The 26160-nt window shown below is 44.7% G+C and overlaps 1 protein-coding gene across 4 annotated transcripts in view; it reads right to left on the bottom strand.

Annotated features, from left to right (window-relative positions):
- The window catches only part of ZNF385B (zinc finger protein 385B), a 197580-nt gene that overhangs the window by 52604 nt on the left and 118816 nt on the right, over window positions 1-26160 (bottom strand). For 2 of the 4 annotated variants that reach the window (XM_029072393.2, XM_007671290.3), the window contains exon 3: window positions 4181-4219. The exons of the other annotated variants lie outside the window; for them this stretch is intronic. In XM_029072393.2, coding sequence (XP_028928226.1) covers window positions 4181-4219 — 39 coding nt within the window. The remainder of the gene's footprint in view (window positions 1-4180; window positions 4220-26160) is intronic. 4 annotated transcript variants of the gene reach the window in all.

The raw sequence follows: 26160 nt of genomic DNA on the forward strand, positions 1-26160 counted from the left end.
ACACAGTATTGACTTGCAGTTCTTTCAAAGAGGTTGGGGCATGTTTTCGCAATTAGGCAGCAAATCCCCAAACAGGTATACTGTGATAAATCGCAAACTGAGGAGAAGGGGCTGCCTTCTGAAAAGAATGCCTGAAATCAGGAAGAGAACATCAACAAGTTCCAACGTTACTGCAAAGACATTAGAGAAAGCACAGGGTAGAAACGATCTGGGGGAAGTCCTATAAGAAGGCCACAGTATTATCAACAGACAGTTGGCAGTTCAGAAAAAAACAATGAATGTGTCAGTCACAAAACAATACAAGGACAAATCCACTAACATCACAACTGGGGAAAAGTCTCCAAAGCTTAAAGCCTAAGATTCCTCCTGAAGCTTTGATGAACTCTGCCAAATGGGAAAACTCGATTCTGTCCTTGGTCATGATTAAAATTCGAGAAGGGACAACATTAACAATTAATGACATTTAAATACGTCGGGAAGGAGGCTAGATGGTTGTGTGGTTGCATTAGAAAGTAGTTTTCGCTACAAGCTTCAAGGTACTGATGTGGAGGGATGTCACAAATGAAAAAAAGAGATTTTTTTTTTTCCCCAAAACAATTGTTATTAGTAAAACTCAGGCGGGATGGAGTATCCATAAGGAATTAAGAAAATTATTTGAGATGAGGATCAAAATAAATGAAATATCGACGAGGCATTAGTTTAGCTGACTAAAAAAATGCTACTCTTTTAAAAATTCATGCGTTCATTTCTTCTACATTTTGAAGGGCCTGCAAGGTCAGATTATATATAGGATTTGGGGCAAAGGTAACATGCACAAACTTGAATACAGTAGTGATTTCTGGGCGTTTGCTCAAAACAGTATTTACTCACTCTGAAAATCAAAGTCACAGCTACAGAAAATTAATCTGCCCACTGAAGATGTTCGAAAAGTATTGTCCTCTTTCAAGAGTTTAGTACAGTGCTCTGCACACAAGGCAAAAGCTCAGTAAATACTATTGAGGATGATAAAAGTACTACCGTGACTCAGACCGCTTTCTGTTTTTAGGTGCTTGTGCTCAGCAAACTTCCAAATCACTAAAATGATGCTGGGTGGTGTAAGGGAAAGCAAGCAATTTAGAGCAGAAATACGAGCCAATCCCAACTCTCCCCAGAATCTCAAACCAAATTTTCTTTGAAGTTCAACGCGAGGACAACGTATCAAAATTCCATCCCCAAATCTTTCCTCAGGTGGAAAGTAGGGAGCACACATAAATCTAATTATTAATTTTTTTAAATGGGAAATGCCATCCTAATGAATTCCTCCTCGGTTTCCCGGAATAGTCCAAGAGATGATGTAAATTACAGAAATCTAAAGTTGAGGTTTCAATAATCTATGACCTTATCTGCATTTGCTGCCAGTTTTGAAGATTCCTGGATGCCCCTTAGATGATAACCTCCACTTTTATGTTCTTTTTAAATTCCTCTGTCACTGCCTCTGTAATGCCTGCTTCTTTAAACCTCATGTTTCCCCCCAACTTCTGCTCAAAATCCTCTTTCACACCTGCATCATACTGAAAATAATAGGTTCCGCCTCCTCCTCTGAGAGGAATCAACTCTTTTGCTGGTGCACTCGGTGGACAACTATCAGTTCCCACAAAATCAAAGTAAAATCTCTTCTCCTCTGTTCTCTGAGAAGCTTCCTCCAAGGCCCTGACACGTAATCATTCCTACTTTCTGGTTCATGCAAGGTCTTTGCCTGTTACTTTCTGGTCCGGGAACCTTTCCACAAACCCCAGATTTCTTCATAGCTCTCATTTGGAGTTTCCTTTCATCTCTGTACTTCTTTGACTTGCTACTTTTTTTCAAATAGCCTTTTGGATAGGATGCATGTTTTAGCCTTGCCCTTATCGCTTTATATTTCTCTCAACTATTTCTGAATTCTCTGAACTCAATTCTCCCAGTATCTTAAATTTTCTCCGTGAGGTAATCTAAGCATTCTCCCAGGGCCTCAAATCTACTCCCTTTAGTAATTGAATTAGAGAAGCAACATGGCCTAGAGGACAGAGCACCTGCCTGGGAGTCAGAAGGACCTGAATTCTAATCTCAGCTCCGCACTTCTCTGATGTGCGACCTTGGGCAAGTCACTTCACTTCTCTGTGCCTCAGTTCCCTCATCTGTGAGATGGGGATTGAACCCTGTGAGCCCTTTGTGGAACATGGACTGTATCCAACCTGATTAGCTTGTACCTATCTCAGCACTTAGTACAGTGTTTGGCACATAGTAAGCACTTTAATAATATCATTTAAAAATCACATTTCCTGTGTGCAGAGCACTGCTCTGTAGACAGCTATGAATTCTCCCAGAACCTTCAATTTATTCCCAGTAGTAAGCTATGCAGCGGGGACTGCATTAGCTTTTTCAGACTACTGGAGAGCCATTTAGAGAAATCCTTGTTGCCTAAAAAGCATCAGAAGCAGCACGGCGGAGCGGCTAGAGCGCTGGCCTGGGAGTCGGAAAGTAATGGGTTCTTAGCCCGGCTCCACCACTTGTGTAAAATGGGGATTCAGACTGTGAGCTCCCCTTGGGACAGGGACTGTGTCCAACTCAAATGGCCTGTATCCACCCCAGCGCTTAGTACAGTGCCCCGCACATAGTAAGTGCTCAACAAATACCATGATTATTATTGTCATTTTGATGAATAAATTGCATCTGCATTGCTAGACCGCACCAAAACGTCTCCTATTGTATCGGAATATAATTCATCGCCTGGGGGCATTCTAAGGCACTGAGAAGTTTGTGCTCCATAACTGATTTTCCTTAGAAATGTTTTGGGAAATGGCTCAGATGAAATGGGGGATCTGTTCTGTGAAAGGTGAGCATGCTTGCATTTCCTCAAATCACTTAGTAACATTTTCTTTTTTAACCACTGCTCAGGCTAATACAGTCTTGTTAAAATTCTGAATACTTTCAGCTGCAACTGCCTAGACCGTATCCTTGCCATTTCTCAAAGTATCCTCCTTATCAGTGAAATAGCAATTATTCTTCCAGTAAAAGAAAAATCTTCAATAAAGCCTGAGTTTAATTCTATCCTGTTTGGATCAGCCATTGAGAAATCAATTAAAAACAATAGCCAGGATGTTGATCCACAATAAGATCATTTTCCTAATAAGGCAATGTCAAATCTTTGAAATCACAATGAGATATGGGTAATTGAATCCACGATAATCCCTCTGTCATTCATTCATCATCTTTCGGATGAGTACTTCTTTTAATAATATGTTCAAATAATCTCTGAACTATAAAAGAATGTAATTGCATTATTTGGGATAAGAAAAGGAATCTCTACTGATTCTATATCAAGTAGCGTAGCCTAATGGTTAAGGCATGGGTCTGGGCGTCAAAACGACCTGGGTTCTAATTCCGGCTCCAGCATGTACCTGCTGTATGACCTTGGGCAAGTCAGCGTGGCTCAGTGAAAAGAGCGTGGGCTTCGGAATCAGAGGTCATGGGTTCGACTCCCGGCTCTGCCACTTGTCAGCTGTGTGACCGTGGGCAAGTCACAACTTCTCTGTGCCTCAGTTACCTCATCTGTACAATGGGGATTATCTGTGAGCCTCACGTGGGACAAACTGATTACCCTGTATCTGCCCCAGCGCTCTGCACATAGTAAGCGCTTGACAAATACCAACATTATCATTATTATTATTCTCTGTGCCTCAGCTCCCTCATCAGGAAAATGGCGATTAAGATTGAGAGTCCCACGAGTGACGTGGACTGTGTCCCACCTGACAACCCCAGTGCTTAGTACAGTGCCTGGCACATAGTAAGCACTTAACAAATATTGAGGGGGGTGGGAGGGGCAGGAGGCGGGGAGGGGTGGAAAGAGGATAGAAAAACTTTTCACTTTCTGATATTCATTTTGTTCTGGTTCTTGGGGGCACTCCCTACTTTCATAAAGCAAATACCAAAATTCTCCTAAGATGATAATGCACGATTTTTAAAAAGTCTTACAATCCAAAGCACGCTATGAAAATATATATGAGTTCAGACTTGTATTATAGGAACGTCTTCCATGACCTCACAGAATTATTTGCTGAGACACAATATTCTGTTCTCTTAATTCTGGGTAAAATTTGCCTCTGAAAAATAAAAGGGAAAGAAATTCTGTTTTGCAAACGCTCCAGCTACCAGCAGTCCTTACCTGGCAGAATTTATTGGTCCCAAACAAGCCTCTTCTTTTCTAAAAAAAGTAAAAGTTAAAAGTGGTCATGGGTTTGCGGCATTAAAACCTTGCGGCTAGCAGGCATATTAAGAATGAAATTCAAAAGAGAAAAATCTCAAGGCTACCCAACATCTGTCCATCTCGGGCATCAGGACCAGTGGCTGCACGGCACTGGATTAAGCACTGGCTGCTTTTCTAGTGAAAATGCAGTTAAAGATGAAAAGCACAAGCTAAAATCCAACACTTTTTCTGATTAAGAAAAATGAGAGATGGGGTAGATGTTCTAACCAGGAGACGGTCTGAGGGTTGGGGGAGAGAACAAAGAATAAAGGGAATAAAGAGAGTCACATCCGGCACCAACAAATCAATTTCAATCGATCATTTTTTTTTTCAACTGGGGCTCCATAATAAATTCATGACGCTTCCAGTACTGAGACTCTTCCTTGAATAGCCTCCCTCGCTTTTACCTAGTCATGGGAGCTTACAAAAAAACAAAGAAAACACCTTCCCATGTGAGGCAGGGATGTTTCGATGTAGGCTTTTAACATTATAAAATAAGTCATACCTCCATCACGGAATTCTCAAACTGGAAGGACTACTGAGAAGTCAATTGGTGCACGACCCTACTTTCAGAGCCTTGGTTCAGTTTGGGGGGGGCTTTTGTTGTTATTATTGCTTTTATTTTTTCCACTCTCCAAGGCTAGTCTGCCTCTACTGTTTTAATCAGCTCTGCGAACAAACCAGTCTTTTGTCGATTCAAACCCTCTCCTGCTTCAATGGAGCCCAGTTTTGTTATTGTTCCCTGAACCTCCTACTCCATTGTCCCTCATCCTTTTTAAAATGCGGTCACGATCACCTTCTGAGGGCCCCATCAAAAGCAGATTTACTCCCTAGTCTTTGCAGATCCATCTTCTGGTTAGCACAAGAAAATACGGCTTCTTGAGAAGCAGCATGGTCTAGTGGTTAGAGCGTGGGCCTGGGAATCAGAAGGACCTGGGTTCTAATCCCTGCTCCACCAATTATCTGCTATGTGACCTCGGACAAGTCACTTCACTTCTCTGTGCCTCAGTTACCTCAACTGTATAGGTTGCCCCAACTGTATAGTAGGGATTAAGACTGTGAACTCCATGTGGGACAGGGACTGTATCTGACCCTATTTGCTTGTTTCCACCCTAGTGCTTGGTACAGTGCCCAGAACATAAGAGCTTAACAGATACTACAATCATTATTATTATTTACACATCCATCTATGGCTAAAACTCCAGCAGCACCGAAAACCTAATTCATTCAGTTTATGACCTTGTGATTTCTAGGGGTTTTATTGCATGGGCCTGGGAGTTAGAAAGTCATGGGTTCTATTTCCACTCCGCCACTTGCCTGCTGGGTGACCTTGGGCAAGTTACTTCACTTCTCTGGGCTTCAGTTACCTCATCTGTAAAATGGGGATTAAGACTCTGAGCCTCACGTGGGATAGTGACTGTGTTAAACCCTATCTGCTTGTATCCACCCCAGTGCTTAGTACAGTGCCTGGCACATAGTTGAGCGCTTACCAAATACCATAACTTATCATTATTGGTTTCATTTTCTTTTTCTTTTTTCAGCATTTGTCCCTAGTTAGATTTTTCTTCATCCAGTCCTGAGGTTCTTGGTGCATTTTCAGAAAATCTCTTGATATACTTCCTTGTCCGCAATGAATTCCTTTCTGTTTGCAACTCATTTTTTAAATGGTATTTGTTAAATACTATGTGCCAAGGACTGTACTAAGCTCTGGGGTAGATGCAATCAAATCAGGTTGGACACAGTCCACGTTCCACATGGGGCTTACAGTCATAATCCCCATTTTGCAGCTGAGTTGAGGTACAGAGAAGTGAATGATGTGCCCAAGGTCACACTGCAGACAGGTGGTGGATCTGGAATTAGAACACAGTCTGTAAAATGTGGATAAAATCCTAATCTCTCTACTTAAACTGGGAGCCCTACGTGGGATAGGGACCGTGTCCGACGTGAATATCTTTTATCTACCCTAGGGCTTAGTACAGTACACTTAGGACACATAGTAAGTGCCTACCAAATACCATAGCTATTCATTAGTAAATACCAAGCACTGTATTAAGCACTGGGGAAGGTACAAGATCATCAGGACCCACATGGGGCTCACGGTGTAAGCGGGTGGGAGAACGGGCATTGAATCCCCCATTTTGCAGATGAGGGAACTGAACCACAGAGAAGTGAAGTGATTTGCCCTAGGTCACACAGCAGGTAAGAGGCAGAGCCGGGATTAGAGCCAAGCCCTGTAACTTCCACTAGACCCCGCCGCTTCCCACTGGGACAAAGCTTTCCCTTCTAAACCACTGAGGTCTGAGGGACACTCAAACCAAAGATCAAAGGGTCCATAAATGGTGAATGGCTGTATAGTCATCGGCAAGCTATCCAAGGGTGCATATAGTTGTCGCATATTCATTCAATAGTATTTATTGAGCACTTACTATGTGCAGAGCACTGTACTAGGCGGCTTGGAATGTACAAATCGGTAACAGACAGAGACAGTCCCTGCCCTCTGACGGGCTTACGGTCTGATCGGGGGAGACGGACAGACGAGAACAATGGCAATAAATAGAACCGAGGGGAAGAACATCTCATTAAAACGATAGCAAATAAATAGAATCAAGGTGATGTACATCTCATTAACAAAATAAATAGGGTAATGATATATACAGTTGAGCGGACGAGTACATTGCTGAGGGGATGGGACGGGACAGGGGGAGGAGCAGAGGGAAAGGGAGGAGCGGGGGGGGGGGGGACAGAGATGCCCACTCCACCCAATAGTATGATCACCACCAAACAGCATCGTGCTTGCACTGAAAGATAACTTTGGAACGTTGCTTTTCACTGGGCCGCTTATATAAAAACACCTATCAATCAAACAAGCACTCACATGCCTGGATAGGAACTCTTCTTTAGCAGTGCTATTATTGGAAGAAGAGTGCTTGGCCCATAGTGCTGAACATATTCCACACTTATTAGTGGAAACAAGGGGCATTTGAGAAATGTAGACCTGGAGGCTTTTAAGATTCCTAAATGATTTGATCTGAGTTTGGTGGAAATCTTGAATCTTGAAGAAATTAGTCTCCTAGCTTCATTTCTATGGCACAGAATCCCAAACATAGTTACAGCGACAGAGAGTTCTATATATGGGGATCCAAGAATAAGCTCGCTACCCTACTTCTCACCAGCCCAAGCCTGGGATTCATCAGTTCTTGACACAAAAAAAAATCCCCGATGAAATAGAAGAGAGGCTAGAACACACTCTGAGGTAATTTTCAGAGCTGTGAACTGAGATGGGTGCCTAGCGGCTAACAGCCAAGATAGTGAGGAAAGCAAAGCGGTGCCAATTTTGTAGAGTTGTAGTGCAAGATGTGGATTTGGGGGATAGTTCTGGTCAAATGGAATATACGAATGATTAAGATAGGTGGGGTTCTATTCCACTCTTTAAAAGTTTCCAGGAGGAAAGATTCCACAGTTCAATAGAATTCAATGGAATTCAAAAACTCCAATTTTATCAATTATCCTTACGCCTAACCTCTGCCATCCTAGATGAAAAACTAACCTGTCCTCTAACCTTGGCATTACCCTTGACTCATCTCTCTCATTCAACCCACATATGCTATCTGTCACCAAATCCTTTTGATTCAACCTTCACAATACCGCTAAACTGGGCCCTTTCCTCTCCCATCCAGACAGCTAGCACATTAATCCAATCACTGATCCTATCCCACCTGGATTACCGCATAAACCTCCTTGCTGATCTCCCTAGTCCAGTCCTTACTTCACTCTGCTGCCCAGACTGATTTTCTATAAAAGCCTCCAGTCCTCGTTTCCCCACTCCTCGAGAACCTCCAGTGGTGGTCCATCCACCTCCGCATCAACCAGAAACTCCTTACCATCGGCTTTAAAGCAGTCAGCTCGCTCCTTCCTGCCTTATCTAGCTGCTTTGCTACTACAATCCAGCCAGCACACTTTGCTCCTCTAATGCCAACCTACTGGCTGTACTTTGATATTGTCTATCTCATCCCCGACCTCTTGCCCACATCCTACCTGTGTCCTGGAATGCCCTCCTTCTTCTTATCTGACATATCTCCCCACCTTCAAAGCCTTATTAAAATCACACCTATTCCACGCTTCCAAGAGGTTTTCCCTGAGTAAGCCCCCATTCCTTTTCCCTCCCACTCCCTTCTGCATCACCCTTGCACTTGATTTGCACCCTTTATTCACCCTTCCCCCTCCGCCCCATAGAACTTATGTACATGGCCTTCATATTAATGCCCATCTTCCCCTTTAGTCTGTAATCACATTGTAGGCAGGGAACATGTCTATCCACTCTGTTATATCGTACTCTCCCAAGCGCTTAGTACAGTGTTCTGCACACAGTAAATGCGGCTTGTCCTCTAGCTTGTAAACTCGCAGTGGGCAGGGAATGTGTGTTATACTGCTGCACTGTATCTCCCAAGTGCTTAGTACAGGGCTCTGCGCACAGTAAGGGCTCAATAAGAGCAAGGGCTTTGGAGTCAGAGATCATGGGTTCGAATCCCTGCTCGGCCTTTTGTCAGCCGTGTGACTCTGGGCAAGTCACAACTTCTCGGGGCCTCAGTTCCCTCATCTGTAAAATGGGGATTAAGACTGTGAGCCCCACGTAGGACAACCTGATTCCCCTGTGTCTACCCCAGCGCTTAGAACAGTGCTCGGCACATAGTAAGCGCTTAACAAATACCACCATTATTATTATTATTACAACTGACTCAATAAGTACAATTGACTTATTCTGATTGATTCTGCCTCTAATATAGATCCCAGATCAGCGCTTCCTCATAATAATCCCTCAAACATCTGAACGGCCCTAAATCCATTCTTGATCTTCTTTAAATAAGTCTAATTCCTTTCCTTTTCTCTAAGGTTCCATTTTCCAAAAGTTTCACTGCACTTTTCGGAACCTCCTCGATCGCCCTAGAAACGCTAATAAAGGCTAGCCCAATACAAGACTGGCCCCTACAGGTTCCACTGGGATGACACTCGGTCATTCCCATTCTTCCGGCGGATTTGACCTCCAACAAAATTGTTTCTTCACAGCCCCACACACTAGAGAGGGTGGCATACACACCCTTTCAATCTGGCACGCAAACCTCTAGCCCAGCTTTCAATGGCAACAGCAGCACATGGACATTCTGTGGACAGGGAATGTGACTATTGTTGTACTCTCCCAAGCGCTTCGTACAGGGCTCTGCACACAGTAAGCGCTCCATAAATTCGACCGAATGAATGGACCATTAATTTCCAGGGAAACAGCAAACGTGTGCCACTGTACCATTTCATTCATTCGATAGTACTTATCGAGCGCTTACTGCGTGCGGAGCACTGTACTAAGCGCTTGGAACGTACAAATCGGTGACGGATACAGTCCCTGCCCTTTGACGGGCTTACGGTCTAATCGGGGGAGACGGACAGACGAGAACGATGGCGATAAATAGCCAGGAGGCTACCAGAGTTCTGCACGCAATTAGTTGATGGCACCGAGGCTGATTTGACCAAAATGGCTCAGAAGGAGGTAGTATTGGATCAAAAAAGGAATGAACCAAAAATAATCATTTGAAATATCCATTACTATATATCAAGCCCTATATTAAGTGCTGGGATAGATGTGCTCTGCACATAGTAAGCGCTTAACAAATACCAACATTATTATTATTATTATTATTATTATTATCATAGATACCAGATAATCAAGCCAGACACATTCCTTATCCCACATGGCCCTCATGGTTAAGGGAATGGGAAAACAAGTATTTGCCTCTCATTTTCACATAAAAAAAACTGAAGCTCAGCTCGGTGTAGTGGATAGGGGACGGGCCTGGGAGTCAGGAGATCATGGGTTCCAATCCCGGATCTTCCACTCTGCTGTGTGACCTCGGGCGAATCACTTCTTTTCTCTGTGTCTCGGTTACCTCATCTGTGAAATGGGGATTAAGACTACGAGCCCCACGTGGGACAGGGACTGCGTCCAACCTGATTCATTCATTCAGTCGTATTTATTGAATGCTTACTGGGTGCAGAACACTGTACTAAGCGCCTGTAACCTGATCATCTTGTATCTACCCCAGCTCTTAGAACACCGGTTGGCACATAGCACTAAATACCATGACTGTTATTAAGTAAAGTGACTTGACCAAGGTCATAAAGGCAAAGAGTGAAGCGAGGATTAGAACTCAGGTCTCCCAAATACCAAGCCAGGGCTCTTTCTACTAGGCCACACTGCTTCTAATGCAAAAGCCCGCAGTCCTGCCGTACAAAAACCCTGCATTCCTCATGATCCTGACGAGAGATCATGGCTTCGTGCTTCACGGCAGGGAAGCTTTTTAAGCTACAAAAGAATTGCACTCTCCCAAACCCTTAGTACAGTGCTCTGCACACAGTAAGCACGCGATAAATGCCAGTGATTGAGGACAGCATCGGTTAATAATTACGCTTCCCTGGAATAACTTGCTTTTGGGAAGCGATACGACCAATGGACAATCATATCTAGACTATATTTGTAACAGTAGATGGCAGTAGCAGATTCTACCTTCATCACCGCTGCAAACCCATTTCATTCACCAAGCCGCAGGAACCGTGCACTCAGGATACTTTGGAATCGATCGATCGGCCGTAGCTATCGAGCACTTACTGTGTGCGGAGCATCGGACTAAGCCGTAGGGAGAGTAAAGTGCAGCGGAGTTGGTAGACATGTTTAAGCCCGGTCTCTAGACAGTAACCCCTCTGTGGGCAGGGATTGTCTCTCTTTATTGCTGTACTGCACTTTCCAAGCGCTCAGTACAGTGACTATTGGTATTTAAGCGCTTGCTATCCCGACTCTGCCCCTTGTCAGCTGTGTGCCTGTGGGCAAGTCACTTCACTTCTCTGGGCCTCAGTTCCCTCATCTGCAAAATGGGGATGAAGACTGTGAGCCTCACGTGGGACAACCTGATGACCCTGTATCTACCCCAGCGCTTAGAACAGTGCTCTTCACGTAGTAAGCGCTTAACAAATACCAACATTATTATTATTATGTGCAGAGCACTGTTCTAAGCGCTGGGGTAGATACAGGATAACCAGGTTGTCCCACGTGAGGCTCACAGTTAATCCCCATTTTACAGACGAGGTCACTGCGGCACAGAGAATAATAATGTATTTGTTAAGCGCTTACTCTGTGCAGAGGACTGTTCTAAGAGCTGGGGGAGATACAGGATAACCAGGTTGTCCCACGTGAGGCTCGCAGTTAATCCCCATTTTACAGATGAGGTCACTGCGGCACAGAGAAGTGAAGTGACTTGCCCACAGTCGCACGGCTGACAAGTGGCAGAGGCTCTGCACACAGTAAGTGCTCGATAAATACGACTGAATTCATGTCCACAAAAAGCTTTCATTCTAGGAGATACCTGGGAAAGTTTCAGCTAAAGATTTTACTGAGTTTCAGGAAGAGGAAAATGTTCTTGCTTTATTCTGACACATTTTGCTCCCCTTTCCTTCTCTATTGGAGACAGAAATCACAGTGTTCTAGTAAAAACATTTTTCGCAGCAGTATCTCAAGAGGAGCTCTCCTACCTCCTCTCAAAATCCATCCCCTCCACCTGCACCTCCGACAAGGCGCTTGCTCCTTCCCTTCTTCCCTCCCTAACGGCCCCCTTCAACTGATCGCTCTCCAACGGCTTCTTCCCCACTGCTTTCAAATTGCTCATGCCTCCCCTATGCTAAAAAAAACCCTTCCCCTCATTCCCTGGGTCCTTCCAGTTACCACCCCCATCTCTCTCCTATCCTTCCTCTCCAGAACTCCTTGAGTGAGTTTTCTACACCCACCGTCTCCACTTCGTCTCCCCTAATTCTCTCCTTATCCCCCTCCATCGTTTTCCACCCGCTTCATTCCATCGATACCGCAATCTCGAAGTTCACCGATAATCTCCTTCCTGCCAAATCCAATAGCCTCTGCTGCCTCCTAATCTTCCTCGACCTCTCAGCTGCTTTCAACACTGCGGACCACTCCCTTCCCACTGCACCACTATCTAACTTTTGTTCCCTGACACTGTCCTCTCCTGGTTCTCCTTTTACCGCTCCTTCTCAGGCTCTTTCGCAGGCTCTTCCTCTGCCTCCCACCCTCTAACCAAGGGAATTCCTCAAGGCTTAGTTCTGGGTCCCCTTCCATTCGCCCTTCGGAAGACTCACAAGATTTCAACTTGCATCTCTACAAAGATGATTCTCAAATCTACTTCTCCAGCCCTAACCTCTCCTCTGCAGTCCTCCTGCCTTGAGGACGTCTCTACCTGGACGTTCCACCGTCAGCTCAAACGTCTTCCCATCCAGATCACGTCCTCCGCTTGTCTTTCCTATCAGTGTAGACACCCTGTCTCACAAGGCTGTAACCTTGGCATTATCCTTTCTACTATCTCTCATAAAACTCACAAAACTAATTGGTCACCAAATAATAATGTTGGTATTTGTGAAGCGCTTACTATGTGCAGAGCACTGTTCTAAGAGCTGGGGGTGATACAGGGTCATCAGGTTGTCCCAACTGAGGCTCACAGTTAATCCCCATTTTACAGATGAGGTAACTGAGGCACAGAGAAGTTAAGTGACTTGTCCACGGTCACACAGCCGATGAGTGGCAGAACCGGGATCCTGATGGTTCTGCCTAAAAAATATTGCTAAAATCCACTGTGCTGAAAAGCCCACAGTCAGTCACTATATAAATTGAGCAACCACATCCAGAAGTTTTGTTTTTAAACTTCGGTTGCACAAGTAGATTTCAAATTTACTATTACACTAGGAAGGGAGTTGAATGTAATGGATCAAATATTGCTCATTTTAGACAACCTATTTGGTACGCTAAAGGATCTGTGGTGGATTTACCCAGAACCAAGTTAGAAAAGGTTAGCAGCATGGCATACTGGAAAGAGTCCGGGCCTGGGAATCACAGGACCTAGGTTCTAATACCCAGCAGTGCCACTTGCATGCTGTGTGACTGTGGATAAGTCACTTAACTTCTCTGTGCCTCACTTCTCTCATATGCAAAAATGGGGATTCAATAGCTGCCTGCCCTCCTCCTTAAACTGTGAGCCCCATGTGGGACAGAGACTGGGTCCAACCTGATTAACTTGTATCTACTCCAGCACTTAGCACAGTGCTTGGCATATAGTAAGCTCTGAAATAGCACAATCATTTTTGATTATTATGGGGATTGAATCCTAATCCCTCCTACTAATTTTTTTATGGTATTTGTTAAGTGCTTCCTATGTGCCAGGAACTGTACTAAGAGCTGGGGTAGTTACAAGATTCTCAGACTGGACACAGTCCCTGTCCTACATGGGACTCACAGTCTTAAAATCTGTGAACATTAAATCTTAATACTTAAGTCTTAATCCTTAATATTTAATACAGTCTTAATACTTAAACTGCGCGTCCCATGTGGGACACGGGCTGTGTCCGACTAATTATCTTGTATCTGATCCAGAACTTAGTACGGTGATTGGCACAAAGTAAGCACTTAACAAATGCCCCCCCCCACCCCCCACTCCAAAAGGGTTATGGACCAATGTGGCACATTGGAGAAAATTGCCCAAATTCTGCCCGTTGTTCTCTTTTAGAAAAACACACTGAGGTGATGAATGGAATTATAAAGTTTGAAAGCAAGCATAATGCTGCTTGTTGTTTGTTTCCATTTTTGAACGTGCAAATAAGCTGAAGGCGCGTCTGAAAACTGTGGAAGAGGGGTTTCCTTCCAAGATACACAAAAAGTGGAGCCACACAGGCTCCTGTTCTTGATAGGATTCTCCTCCATCCCCACTCCCCTCCTGCACTATGTTCAAAGTGTATCTCTTCTTAAACAATTTATACAACTTTCAAAGTGAACAAGGAAAAACAGATTCAAGTTCAATTCAAGAAAAGCAGCATTTTTTAGTGGCTAGAGCACGCGCCTGGGAGTCGGAAGGATTTGGGTTATAATCCCCATTCCGTCACTTGTCTGTTGTGTGATTTTGGGCATCTCACTTCACTTCTCTGTGTCTCTGTTACCTCATCTGTAAAATGGCGATTAAGACTGAGCTCCCTTCGTGGGACAGAGACTGTGTCCAACCTGATTAACTTGTATCTACTCCAGCACTTAGAACAGTGTCTCACAAGTTAATGTGTGCAGAGCACTGTGCTAAGCACTTGGGAGAATTCAACACGACAATAAACAGACACATTCCCTGACCACGATGAGTTTACAGACTAGAAGACTGTATGTAAATCCTTAATGCCATTAAGAGTTACTCTAAGCTTACTCTCAGTGCCAAATACCATTTAAAAAACCCCAAAACCTCCCAAACCTCGAATTGAATGGAAAAATCACCGGACTATTGAATTTCCGGGATGCTCGTGGTAAACTGGACCATCTTTCCGGAACATGTGGCCTCGGGCTGAGGTATCCGGTGCAGTCCAGAAGCAGCAGCAGCGTGGCCTAGTGGCTAGGGCCCGGGCCTGGGAGTCAGAAGGACCTGGGTTCTAATATCGGCTCCGCCACCTGTATGCCTATGACCTTGCGTAAGCCATGTAACTTCTCTGTGCCTCAGTTACCTTATCTGTAAATGGGATTAAGACTGGGAGCCCCATGTGGGATGTGGACTGTGTCCAACCTGATTAGTGTATATTTATCCCAGCACTTAATACAGTGCCTGGCACGTAGTAAGCACTTAACAAATACCATTATTATTATTGTCATAGTAAGCGCTTAACTTACTTAAGTGGGGAAGCAGCGTGGCTCGGTGGAAAGAGCCCGGGCGTGGGAGTCAGAGGTCATGGGTTCGACTCCCCGCTCTGCCACTTGTCAGCTGTGTGACTGTGGGCAAGTCATTTCACTTCTCTGTGCCTCACTTACCTCATCTGTAAAATGGGGATTAACTGTGAGCCTCACGTTGGACGACCTGATGACCCTGTATCTACCCCAGCGCTTAGAACAGTGCTCTGCACATAGTAAGCGCTTAACAAATACCAACATTATTATTGACAAACACCGTTTAAAAAAAAAAAGAGCACTGTCCCAGTAAAGACTGTGAGGCCCTTGTGGGCAGGGAACATGTCTGCCACTGTGCTTTCCCAAACAAGTACAGTGCTCTGCACACAGTAAGCACTCCAAAAACGTGATTGATTGCTTTATGTTAAAGTTGACGAAGTATGGTGTTTTATGTGAGAACAGCAGGAAGATAAGTCCAAATTACTAGCCCAGACAATACCTATATTATCTTCCTTTTCAGTAGTATTTGGCCACCTTCTGGTGTTAAAAACTGAATTTACTGCTTGGGAGAGAACATTAGTTATGCAACACTGAGGAAGCCCTCCAAAAATCACATCTCATTCAAGAGTCTCTCTCGACTCACGCCCTCATTTTCCACTTTGTCCCCTCTCTGACTCATCTATACATTTGGATATGTACCACTTAAGCACTTAATAGTCCCCAAACAGTATTATTATATTCCCCCATTTCTCTTTCCTGAAGATTATTTAAATGTTTGTTTCCCCTACTAGACTTTAAACTCCTTGTAGGCAGGGGTTGTGTCTACAAACTCCATTGTATTGTATTCTCCCAAGTATTTAGTGCAGTGCTCTGCATATCAATAAGCTCTCAATAAATACCACCGATCGATTAAACGAGGAGACTTATTTGATCCCCGCCCTCAAGTAGCTCACAATCAATCAGTGGTATTTATTGAGTTCTTACTGTGCGCAGAGCACTGTACTGAGCATTTGGGAGAGTACAATACAGCAGTTGATAGAAACGTTCCCTACCCACAGTGCGCTTACAGTCTAGAGGGGGAGACAGACCTTAACATAAATAATTCATTCATTCAATAGTATTTATTGAGTGCTTCCTATGTGCAGAGCACTGTCCTAAGCGCTTGGAAATCAGCGATATATACACAATCTAGGGGGTGAAGGCAGACGCTAAAAAGATAACGGATCATTCTGGAGTTCCAAAGAAAGTGAAATGAATCCTATTTCAGGAACTGGATTACGAGGCACATCGATCACGCTCCTCTGAGCAAGAGATGCCTCGGGAGCCTGACAATAGATTACTAGAAGGTGGTGTCAACAACAGAGATTTTCCTGGAAGTCCCTTGGAAAGGGAGATTGGGTTGTTTCAGATGAGCCAATGAAAGAGCTGATGTGTAAGACACCCTTACCCTACCTTCTCCTTATTTCTATTTCTGCCAGGGGTCCGAGGGAAAAGCTTATAAGCCACCAAGAGAGAAAATTGGCAAGAAATACAATTTTGGGGGCCGCAAAACGAAAATAGCCGGAAGTGAATTTCTCCTGCTGTCTGAAAATCAGGGGATAAAATGCCAGCAAAGCTATCTTCTAAAGCACATCTATTTATCTATCTTCTTGAATCTGGAATGCAAAACCTCCATATATGAAGACAATAAGCAGGAGAGGAGTCTCTCATTATCATTAATAGTATTTGTGGAGCACTTGCTGTGCAGAGCTCTGTACTAAGAACTTGGGAGAACAATCCAACGGAGTTAGTAGATATGCTCCCTGCTCACAACAAGCTTCTTCCCAATCAGTCGTAATTACTGAGCACTTAGTGTGTGCAGAGTACTGTGCTAAACACTTGGGAGAGGAGAATACAAGAACTGGGAGACACATTCCTCGGCCATAAGGAGCTTAAAGTTCAGAGGGGAAGACAGTAATATAAATAAATTACAGATATGTACGTAGCTGCTGTGGGTGGGGTATTATCAGGTGGCTTAAAGGGTGCAGATTCAAGCGCGAGGGCTACGCAGAAAGGAGAGATGGCAGGGAAAATGAGGGCCTGGTCAGGGAAGGCCTCTTGGAGGAGATGTGATTTAATAAGGCTTTGAAGGTGGGGAGAAAAGTGGTCTGTCAGATTTGAAGGGGAAGGGAATTCCAGGCCAGAGGGCGGCCTCTAGATTGTAAGCCAGTTGTAGGCAGGGATTGTTTCTCTTTATTGCTGTATTTTACTTTCCAAGCACTGAGCAGCGTGGCTCAGTGGAAAGAGCCTGGGCTTCGGAGTCAGAGGTCATGAGTTCGACTCCCGGCTCTGCCGCTTGTCAGCTGTGTGACTGTGGGCAAGTCACTTCTCTGTGCCTCAGTTACCTTATCTGTAAAATGGGGATTAACTGTGAGCCTCACGTGGGACGACCCGATTACCCTGTATCTACCTCGGCGCTTAGAACAGTGCTCTGCACATCGTAAGCGCTTAACAAATACCAACATTATTATCATCATCAGTACAGTGCTCTGCACACAGTGAGCCCTCAACAGATACGATTCAATGAATGCATAATGACATGGACGAGGGGTCAGCGTTGAGGTAGATGGGACTGAGGTACAGTGAGTAGGCTGGTCTTAGAGGAGAAGTGTGTGGGCTGGGTAATAGCAGGAAATCAGCGAGGTAAGCTCGGAGGGGGCAAGGCGATTGAGTGCTTAAAAGCCAATGATAAGGAGTTTGAGGTGGAGGTGGATGGGGAACCACTGGAGGTTCTTGAGAAGGGAGGCGATGCGGACTGAATTGTTTTTTTTCGAAAAATGATCTGGGCAGTAGAGTGAAGAATGGAGTGGAGAGAGAGAGGAGGAGGGAGGTCAGAGAGGAGGCAGATGCAGTGGTCAAGGCCCGCCTCCTTCCCGGGTGAACGCTACAGAAATAACAGGGTTTCCGGATTAGAAATCAATAGACTCTCCTGGATACCAAGGCTAGCAACTCATCATCTTTCAAAAGTAAAGCGGAGCAGTTAAATGTGAAAGTCTGGAAGAAGGGACATGGCCTAGTGGGAAGAGCATGGCCTGGGACTCAGAGGATCTGGGTTCTAATCCCGACTCAGCCACTGGCCTGCTGTGGGACCTTGGGTAAGCCACTTAATTTTTTGGGTGCCGCAGTCTCCTCATCAGTAAAATGGAGATTCAAAACTTGCTCTCCCTTTCCCTTAGACTGTGAGCATCCTATGGAGCAGGGACTGTGTCAGATCTGATAATCTTGTATTTACCTCAGTATTCAGTACAGTGCTTGCCACGCGAAAAAACTTAACAAACACTATTTTTATCATCATCGATCACCACGGGATGATAAAATACATGTGATGGAAAGGTAAGGCTGGTCCGTGGCCCAAATTTAAAAAGATACCAGGATGAGAGAGTTCGGTTGAGAAGACACAAACAGAGGAGCTAACATGAGCCAGGTTGGACTCAATCCACATTCCGCAAGTAAAAGTTAAAATGAAATGTCTTTTCCGAACGGAAGGCAACAGATTTCACACCCTTATTCCCAACAGAAATGGAACAGTCGGAGAAAGACGTTACTCGTTACCACTGCCTAAATTTAAGTGAACAAATTAGGAAGCGTTCCAAATCATGAAGACATATCATTCTATTTTGATTTTAAAAACCCACAGAAAACCTCCGCTAAGCTACCGGACTCCGATGCTTTCTTTGCTAACTATAGAGAAGGCAGTACCTAAATGAAGAAGATAATATTTTAGGCTAGGTATTCTAATTAAAAATCTATGTACTGTCTACAAATGTGGATGACACAGAAATCTACATAATTCCAAGATTCCTCTGCTTGCTTTTTTAAGAGTACATTGATCCCGTATCCAACTCAGAAGCTATGACTATGTCTATGCCAACACGGTCCCTTAAAGAAGAAAATTACTTTTCCAACCTTATGGTATTTTCATTAACAAAGGATATAATGCTTGATTTTTACCCCATGGGCTATTATTCCAATGGAATTGGCACTGCAATTTAATCATGTTTCACACACTGTCAAATTTTATCCGATTAGACCTAAATCTTCATGAAAGAAGCAGATTTCCCACAAGTGCCCGGAACGTCCATTTGAGAAAGAAAAATACACACCTGCACATGCAGCAGGACACATGGCTTTCCAAACTGGGACCATCCAGACTCTGAATATTCAATGTTCTAACTGGCTGATGAAGAACCAAGGTAGCCGTAATGCATGCGATTCCTCCCCGGGAACCAGGCGTCTATAGTCAAAGCTTCTTTACTCTTTCACCCAAGGATCAATCGTATTTATCCAATGCTTACTGGGTGCAGTGCACTGTACTAAGGACTTGGAAGAGTACGGTGTAACAGTAAATCAGAGTCGGTAGACACACTCCCGGCCCGCAGTGAGGATCGGCTTAAAGACCAACCAATCGAAGCAGTGCCGGGAGAATTTAATTGACTGTTCGTCATTCTCCCTTCTGAGCGATATCTAGGATGGGGCACACTACCCCATGCCAGATGAAATACCCACTTGAGACACCCGCTATCCACCTGTATCAGTCCCGTACCTCCTCTGTTCATCACTCGAATCTGACAAACTAACGCAAGTAAGGAATGAGAAAGGTAAAATGTCCCAGTGTAAGAATACTCCTTTAATTGTTCTGGGATCTCTGAATCAGTGCATTAGACCAGAACGATCAGTACTGTTATAGTCTTCAGGCTGCAGCCCTCATCTATCCCTCCAAAAGCTCCGGGTGAAAACCCGGCCTTCGGAAACCGATCACATTGTAGACGGAGCTAGAATATTTTACTGATAAGGAAGAAAGAACAGTGGAGACTATAATCTTTTGTGATTACCCGGGAGGCCAAGACAAACGTAAAAAGGAAAGTCCGCAAATTGCTGAAAATTTCCTGTGACCTTAGACTCAGCAGAAAAATTCAGCTATCGCTCTTCACACTCGAATACAGTGGCTGGTCCTAGGTGCCCGGCTTCTGCTAAGTTGGCATCCTGAACCGATGAAATGGTTTCTCAAAAAGTGGATCACCCCTTTGAAAGGACTCCCTCTGAAATCAATGGGAGGTGGGACTGCTTAAGTGGGGGAAGGGAGAGAGGGGAGCAAGTGAACTTTTTAAGGCAGTTATAGTCCAGAAGTGATGGGCTTCATCCCTCAGTTTCCACCCTTTTCAAAAACATGACACAATGGCTAACTTCTGACACTTGCCTCCTCTAACGTTAATACTTCAGCGTCTTAATGTCCGCGGCCAGGTTAGACCTATCAACGAAGGCCAGGAACTACGTCCGACCTGATTATCTTGGATCTAAGCCAGCGCTTAGTAATGATAAGTTAAGCGCTTACTATGTGCCAAGCCCCGCTCTAAGTGCTGGGATAGATACAAGGTTACCAGGTTCTCCCACGTGAGGCTCACAGTCTTAAATCCCCATTTCACAGATGAAATAATTGAGGCACAGAGAAGTTAAGTGACTTGCCCAAAGTCACCCAACTGACAAGTGGCAGAGCCGGGGTTAGAACCCACGACCTCTAACTCCCAAGCCGGCGTGCCCTTTCCACTAAGCCACGCTGCATCTCTGCGGTACAGCACAGTATTTGGCATATAGTAAACACTTAAATCCCACAATCGTTCTTGTTATTATCATTATAATTAAGGTTTCTTTTGAGTTGCTGGTGGTACCAGAGATATTTCTGACTTGCTAAACTACGTCGTTTGACAATGCAGTTCATTTAGGATGTCATTTGAGATGGGCGGAAGAGAAAATCCATCTATTTACATAGGGCAATTTCAACCTACCTTGTATTACCAGTAATATTTACTGAGCAACAAAAAGGAGGCTGGTGTGGTACAGAACTGAGAATTAAACCGGCTCTGATGTAAGGGAACGGACAGTGTCTGTCTGTTAGGTGGAGAAGCCTGACAGAAGGAAAGGAGGCTAACACTTCCAGGAGTTGGGGAAACACGTCAAAGGAGAAACACCCAAGGGCTAATTTTTGCCACCATAAAACAAGGTGGGGCTACTCCAGCTCTTAGAGCAGCGCTTGATCCATAGTTAGCACTTAACAAATATCATAAAAATAGGAGTATAGTGAGCGCTTAGCGTGTTTGGAGAGTGCTTGGGAGATCACAGATACAATTCAATATCTATTGGCTGCCGATGCTGCACTGGGCGTATTTAAGACCCCAGTAGGAGGCAATAGCGATTTGCACATTTTTCCAAGCTGACTCTTGCCTCGAAAAACATGACTTGTTTTCGTGTCAAGTTCAGAATTAATCATGCCACACAAACTTCTGTGAACTCCAAAGTACACATAATCCTTGAAGCCCTGGCACTAACAGAGCAGCACCAAAGCAATGTGAGGCTGGAAGCCAGGGCAAGAAGGAGCCAAAAATCTTCCCACCCTGCTCCAGCACCTCTAGACCACAAACTCGTTGTGGGCAGGGAATGGGCCTGCTTATTGGTATACTGCACTCTCCCAAGCGCGTAGTACCGTGCTCTGCACAGAGTAAGCGTTCAATAAATACGACTGACTTACCTCCAGTGAAGTCAAGGCTTCCCTCCTGCCCACCTGCAGCTGAATGTATTTCTAATAACAATTAGTGCATTTATCAAATGCTTACATGTGCCAAATCTCTGTGCTAATAATAATAATGATGATGATGGTATTTGTTCAGCGCTTGCTACGTGCCAAGCACTGTTCTAAGCCCTGGGGTAGATACAAGGTAATCGGGTTGTCCCACGTGGGGCTCGCAGTCTTAATCCCCATTTTACAGATGAGGTAACTGAGGCACAGAGAGGTTAAGTGACTTACCCAAGGTCACACAGCTGATAAGTGGTGGAGCCAGGATTAGAACCCATGCCCTCTGACTCCCAAACCCGTGCTCTTTCCACTAAGCCAAGCTGCTTCTCTGTGATATAGCACATTTGTGTTCCACCGACTGTTCATTAGGCAATCGTCTTGTGCAGTACGTGATAGTATTAGTTGAAATAGTGGTAAAAGTTTTATTAAGCGCTTACTCTGTGCAGAGCACTCTAACTAGAGAAGTAGGGTGGCCCTGTGGATAGAGCATGGGCCTGGGAGTCCTAAGGGCCCGAGTTCTAATCTCAGTTCCGTTACTGTCTACTTTTTCATCGTGGGCAGGTCACTTAACTTCTCTGAGCCGCAGTTACCTCATCTGTAAAACGGGGAATTACACTGTGAGCCCCATGCGGGACGTGGACTGTGTCTATCCTGATTAGCTTGTAACTACCCCAGCACCTAGTACAGTGGCCGGGGGAGGTCATGGGTTCGACTCCCGGCTCTGCCACTCGTCAGCTGTGTGACTGTGGGCAAGTCACTTCACTTCTCTGGGCCTCAGTTACCTCATCTGTAAAATGAGGATGAAGACTGTGAGCCTCACCTGGGACAACCTGCTTACCCTGTACCTACCCCAGCGCTTAGAACAGTGCTCTGCACATAGTAAGCGCTTAACAAATACCAACATTATAATAGTAAATGCTTAATAAATACTATTTAAAAAAAAAAAAGTGCTGGGAAGGAGAATGTGACTGGGAATTCGACATGGGCCCTATCCCACGAGGGGCTCACAATCTTTGAATAAAGGTCTGGGAGAGGACATCAGACAGACTCACCTGGTGCAATGAAACTGTCTCCCAATTTAGAAATGCACCTATCTATCTGAATTGGAGGGCCAAAGAGGAATCTTCTCATGGGGAGATTGGATCCATTCTGAAAAGTCTGACAGAGCGGGTGACAATTCATTCCACAGTCTGTTCGTATAACGCTAGGTCTTCAACTCTCATATCTGCCCACTTATAGTCAAGGGCAAATAACATGTCCCGTACTCATTCCCTCACAGTGTTTGAAATGTGAGAAATGAGAAAGCAGGATGCTTTAGTCACCGGAATGGATTTAACCTCTAGCTAGGTAGTGGGATGGTTTCAGCTCTTCCCGGAACACGGAATGGCATCCGATCTCGCTTTAAGCCCTGTACGTCCCCGATGTCACTCACGCTCTGGATCATCTGGTCTCACTCCTTCCTTCCAGGGTGGTGAAATGCCTCACGGGATAGACACTGATATTTATCCTATGTCAATCTCAATAACGATCTCAAAACTAATGGACCAGATTTCAACAATTGGCTAAGGCTTTGTTTCTCCTGATAAAATAATGATAATAATTATGGTATTTGTTAAGTGCTCACTCGTGCCAGGCACTGTACTAAGCGCCGGGGTGGAGCCGAGCAAATCGGGTTGGTCTCAGTCTTTGTCCCGTGTGGGGCTCTCAGTCTCAATCCCCATTTTACAGACCAGGTAACTGAGGCCCAGAGAAGTGAAATCTCTTGCCCGAGGTCACAGAGCAGACGAATGGTGAAGCCAGGATTAGAACCCATGACCTTCTGACTCCAGGGCCGACGCTGTTTCCTCTACACCATGCTGCTTCCTAATGAATCTGGATAGTAACAATGTGTACTTCTGCAGGGTTTGATTCTTATCTTTGGGGATTATGTGGGATATTTCAGTTTCACACCTGTTTACATGTCCCGGGCTTTTGTGTGTGTGTCTCTCTTCCTCTTGACTACCTGCTGTCTGAATTGGTTAACACCCCAAAGGTTTAAATATAAAAATAACCTTTGCAACTGGATAAATGGTTGAAACAAATAGAACAAGGTTCAAGCGCTCAAGGGTAGAGCACATGTGTTCACTTCAGGAAGTAGGCATACTGCACAAGGCTAATGGGAAGCAGCATGGCTCAGTGGAAAAAGCCCGGGCTTTGGAGTCAGTGGTCATGGGTTCGAATCCCGGCTCTGCCACTTGTCAGCTGTGTGACTGCGGGCAAGTCACTTCGCTTCTCCGGGCCTCAGTTCCCTCATCTGTAAAACGGGGATGAAGACTGTGAGCCTCACGTGGGACAACCTGATTACCCTGTATCTACCCCAGCGCTTAGAACATTATTCGGCACATAGTAAGCGCTTAACAAATACCAAGATGATTACTATTATTAATGAACAGTAGACAAGACTAGAGGGTCTCGGCGGAACACAAATGTGTTATGTCAGCAGTGTAGCACCGTTTAGACGGTACGATATCTGGGGGAAAATCTTTTACCGAGAATCTTCTCCGAGGTGCCATGCTTGCTCTTCCATTTATCCTCATCAAAGGGTGTTTGGATGTCTGTAGGTGACAGGAAGATACAGTAAAGTCATCTTCCATTTTCAGCCATTTCTGGCAAGATCAGATTCAGTTAACGAGTGCAAAACTGGAGAACCCGAAGCCGTTTCGGAGGGGGATCTCAAATGATGAGTAGCCGGCAATTTAACTGGAAGCAGCGCGGCCTAGCGGAAAGAACACGGGCTTGGGAGTCAGAGGCTCTAGATTCTATTTCCCGTCTCCACCGCTTGTCTGTTGCGGGAACTTTGGCGATCACGTGTACGTATCTAAAAATTATACACTATAAACTATTTATTTATATTCATGTGTCTTCCCCCCTCTTGACTGTGAGCTTGTGGTGGGCCGGAAACGTAACTACCAACTCCGTTGTATCGTGTTCTCCCGATTGCTTAGTACGGTGCTGTGCACACAGTAAGCATTTGATAAACTCCATTAATGAAGACGATGACACATATCTTAATGATGATGATGTCACGTAGTTCCCTCATCTGGAAACTGGGGATTTAATCCTACTATCTCGTACTTAGACTGTGAGCTCCAAGATTTACAGGGATTGGGTCCAACCTGATTATACCGGATCTAACCCAGCACTTAATAGAGGGTAGGCACACAGCAAGCACGTAAATACTATTAAAATTCCTGTCTTTTCCCAAGGATTTAGAGACAAGAGGGGCACGAAGAGAGGGTTTGGGGCAGTGCTATTGGAAAATAAGGAGATGGACTGACTCTTTGAAATTTCCCTCATTCCCTAAGAGAAGCAGCATGGCCTAGTGAATGGAGCTTGGCCTGGCATTCAGAAGACCAGCATTCTATTGCCAGCTCTGCCACTTATCTGTTGTGTATCCTTGGGCAAATCACTGCACTTCTCTGTGCCTCGACTGTAAAACAATGATTAATTCTGCGAGCCGCTCGTGGGACGGGGACCGTGCCCAACCTGATGAGCTTGTATCTACCCCGGCACTTAGTACGGTGCCTGGCATAAGTGCTTAACAGACACCGTTAAAAATAAAATGATACTTTATGCTTACTGATCTAACCGGCGTTCAATGTTGAAGATGACGCCGCTGCTCGGGAGCTCTTCTCTCTGCGAGCGACTGTGACTGAGAGATGAATCAATCAATGGTCTTTATTGGGTGCTTACTGGGTGCAGAGCATTGTACTAAGCACTTGGGAAAGTACAATTCAATAGCGTGAGTAGGCTGTGTGGCCAACGCTCCCTTCTACACGACGATAGCTTCTTGCTGCCCTAAAGGATGGGTCTCATAGATGCCTCTCTCTTTTTTCTACCCTGGCTAACCTGACCTTTATATTCCGCCACCTCCCTTCTCTTCTAGTGGATAGAGCCTGGGTGGGCTTGGAAATCAGAAGGACCTGAGTTCTACTCCCGGCTCTGCCGCTTGTCTGCTGTGTGACTTTGGGCAATTCACTTCACTTCTCTGGGAAGTTACCTTATCTGGAAAATGGCAATTAAGACTGTGAGCCACAAAGCAAAGAAGCAATCTTTACATGCAATCAATCGATCCTATTTATTGAGCGCTCACTGGGTGCAGAACTCTGTATTAAGTGCTTGCGCGAGTACAAGCCAACAGAGTTGGTAGGCACTTTTTTATTAATGTATTTAGTAATAATTTATTTCTATTAATATCTGTCTCCCCCACCAGATTGTAAGCTCGCTGTGGGCAAGGAATGTGTCCCAAGTGCTTACCACAGTGTTTTTCACACAGTATCATTATTATTAAGTGCCATCGAGTCGTTTCCAATTCGTAACGACCCCATGGATATACTTTCTCCAGAATGTCCTGTCCTCTGCCATAAACCACAACCTTTCACAAAGTGAGCACTCAATAAATATGATTGAATGAATGAGTTTAGAGTCTACAGGGGGAGAGTGACATTAACGTAAATTAATAAATTACAGATAGGTACGTAAGTGCCATAGGGTTGAGGGAGGGGTGAATAAAGGGAGGAA

The sequence above is a fragment of the Ornithorhynchus anatinus genome, chromosome 9 (genome assembly GCF_004115215.2).
Source record: "Ornithorhynchus anatinus isolate Pmale09 chromosome 9, mOrnAna1.pri.v4, whole genome shotgun sequence".
Classification (NCBI taxonomy): domain Eukaryota; kingdom Metazoa; phylum Chordata; class Mammalia; order Monotremata; family Ornithorhynchidae; genus Ornithorhynchus; species Ornithorhynchus anatinus.